This window comes from Macaca mulatta, chromosome 11 (genome assembly GCF_049350105.2).
Source record: "Macaca mulatta isolate MMU2019108-1 chromosome 11, T2T-MMU8v2.0, whole genome shotgun sequence".
NCBI lineage: Eukaryota > Metazoa > Chordata > Mammalia > Primates > Cercopithecidae > Macaca > Macaca mulatta.
In genome coordinates this window covers 115,047,886-115,049,764 of record NC_133416.1, presented here as the reverse complement: position 1 = coordinate 115,049,764, position 1,879 = coordinate 115,047,886, and the positions used below count along the sequence as shown (strand labels likewise).

General features: G+C 45.2%; 1 protein-coding gene across 1 annotated transcript; it reads left to right on the top strand.

Annotated features, from left to right (window-relative positions):
* Nucleotides 1-763: 763 nt before the first annotated feature.
* Nucleotides 764-1,435, top strand: LOC704952 (programmed cell death protein 2-like). Its single transcript, XM_015152695.3, has 2 exons — nt 764-856; nt 938-1,435. Exons 1-2 carry the CDS (start codon nt 764-766, stop codon nt 1,433-1,435), a joined length of 591 nt encoding a protein of 196 aa, XP_015008181.2.
* Nucleotides 1,436-1,879: the final 444 nt, after the last annotated feature.

Genomic DNA, 1,879 nt, shown 5'->3' with positions numbered 1-1,879 from the left:
TTGATTGTTTTAACTAAATTGCTCCATTTCTTTTAAGAAAAAAGTGCCTTAAATTTATCCTTCAGTCTATTAACAGGGGAATAAAAACTTAACTCCAAAACAGATAATGGCGTTCTAGTGTCTGATCTTGATTGACAAGCTGTGGCTGTCTTAGCTGTTCACCATAAAGCTCAACATGAAAATACCAAGTTTCTAAATGTCCTTTGCTCTCATTGAATGAATTAACTAAAAAATAATGGAATGCTATTGTCATTAAGTTCAAAGCCTACTCCAAAATCATCAAGTTCACTTATAATAGTCTACTGTACTAATTGGCCTCTTAGCAATTCCTTCAGCAGAAGTATTAAAGAATCCGAGTGGAAAATAAAATTCAAATTAATTAAAAGTTTCTTGCATTTTGATCATCAACATTGCCAATAAGAAGGTGCATGGGAAACGTATCAAACCTGTTCCCCAAAACATCCTTTTCCCAATTTCTGTAACAAGATGGTTTTATTGTGTCATGTTGTAACAACTCAGTCAAGAAAGTAAAAATCAGAGTTTAAAGAAAGGGCTCAATGACTAAAAGAGAGGTACTGAGAGGAAGACTCACTTTGGAGGCTGTAGCCTACAATTTTCAGATATTGCCTCACAGGTGAAAATATACTTGGAGTATCTTGGAGAGAAAAATACAACAGAGTTGAAAGTTTTCCAAAGAAAAACACATCAAAATTCAATGGGAGACCTACCTATGGGCTGCTCCCCACGCCAGCCCACACCCCACATGGCTGCCGCCCGGGCGGGATCTGTGGAGCTGGCCTTTGCTGAGTCGGCGCCGGCTTGGCTGCCGCGCAGCGAGCAGTTCCCCAGCAGGGGGGCGGGCGGGCGGCCGGCGTGACTGGGCGCCGCCCAGCTGGCCTGCGCGCTGTGCTGCCGTCCACTCTCCTTCCTGCGGCAGGTGTATGAGCCCCCGGCAGGCCACGCCTACTCCTTCCACTGCGGCATCTTCCGCTTCTGCTGCCGCAAGCCGCCGTGCTATGCCAGCCTACGAGTTTCTAGGAATCAGCTACCCAGGAAAAATGATTTTTATTCATATGAGCCACCTTCTGAGAATCCTCCCCCAGAAACAGGAGAATCGGTGTATCTCCAACTTAAGTCTGGTGCTCATCTCTGCAGGTTTTGTGGCTGTTTAGGCCCCAAAACTTGCTCTAGATGCCACAAAGCGTATTACTGCGGCAAGGCGCATCAGACCCTAGACCGGAGATTGGGACATAAGCAGGCTTATGCACAACCAGATCATCTGAACTTTACAACTCCAGACCACAACTTCCTTTTTCCAGAATTTGAAATTGTAATAGAAACAGAAGATGAGATTATGCCTGAGGTTGTGGAAAAGGGAGATTATTCAGAGATTATAGGGAGCGTGGTTAAGCAGGTCCAGGACTTCATTCATTAAGTGGTTCAACTTCATGCTGGGAAGAAAGGTCTCCATGTGTCTAGAAGAGAGGTACTGAGAGGAAGACTCACTTTGGAGGCTGGAGCCTACAATTTTCAGATATTGCCTCAGGCAAAAATATACTTCCTGGACTTTGTTTGCTAACATATATCATGTGTGTTCTGCTCCCTATAAAGACAAGGGGGTGGGGTATCCAAGTGGTCCCACGAATAGGGCTACACAAGATGCTGGAGGCTTGGTAAGTTCCTCTGGGTCCCAGATCAGTTTCTCAGGTCGGGATAGTGTGAGTGCCTAGCACCGTGTCAGGCAGAAGGGCCCCTTAGTAGTGTCTCTTTCATCTGGCCAGTTTTAGATACACAATTTTGTCAGTTTCTCTACAGTGCGTACTCTTGGGTAGTGCCTGTGCTGACCAAGTATCTTAGAGGCTTATTTTATTACAGTAGC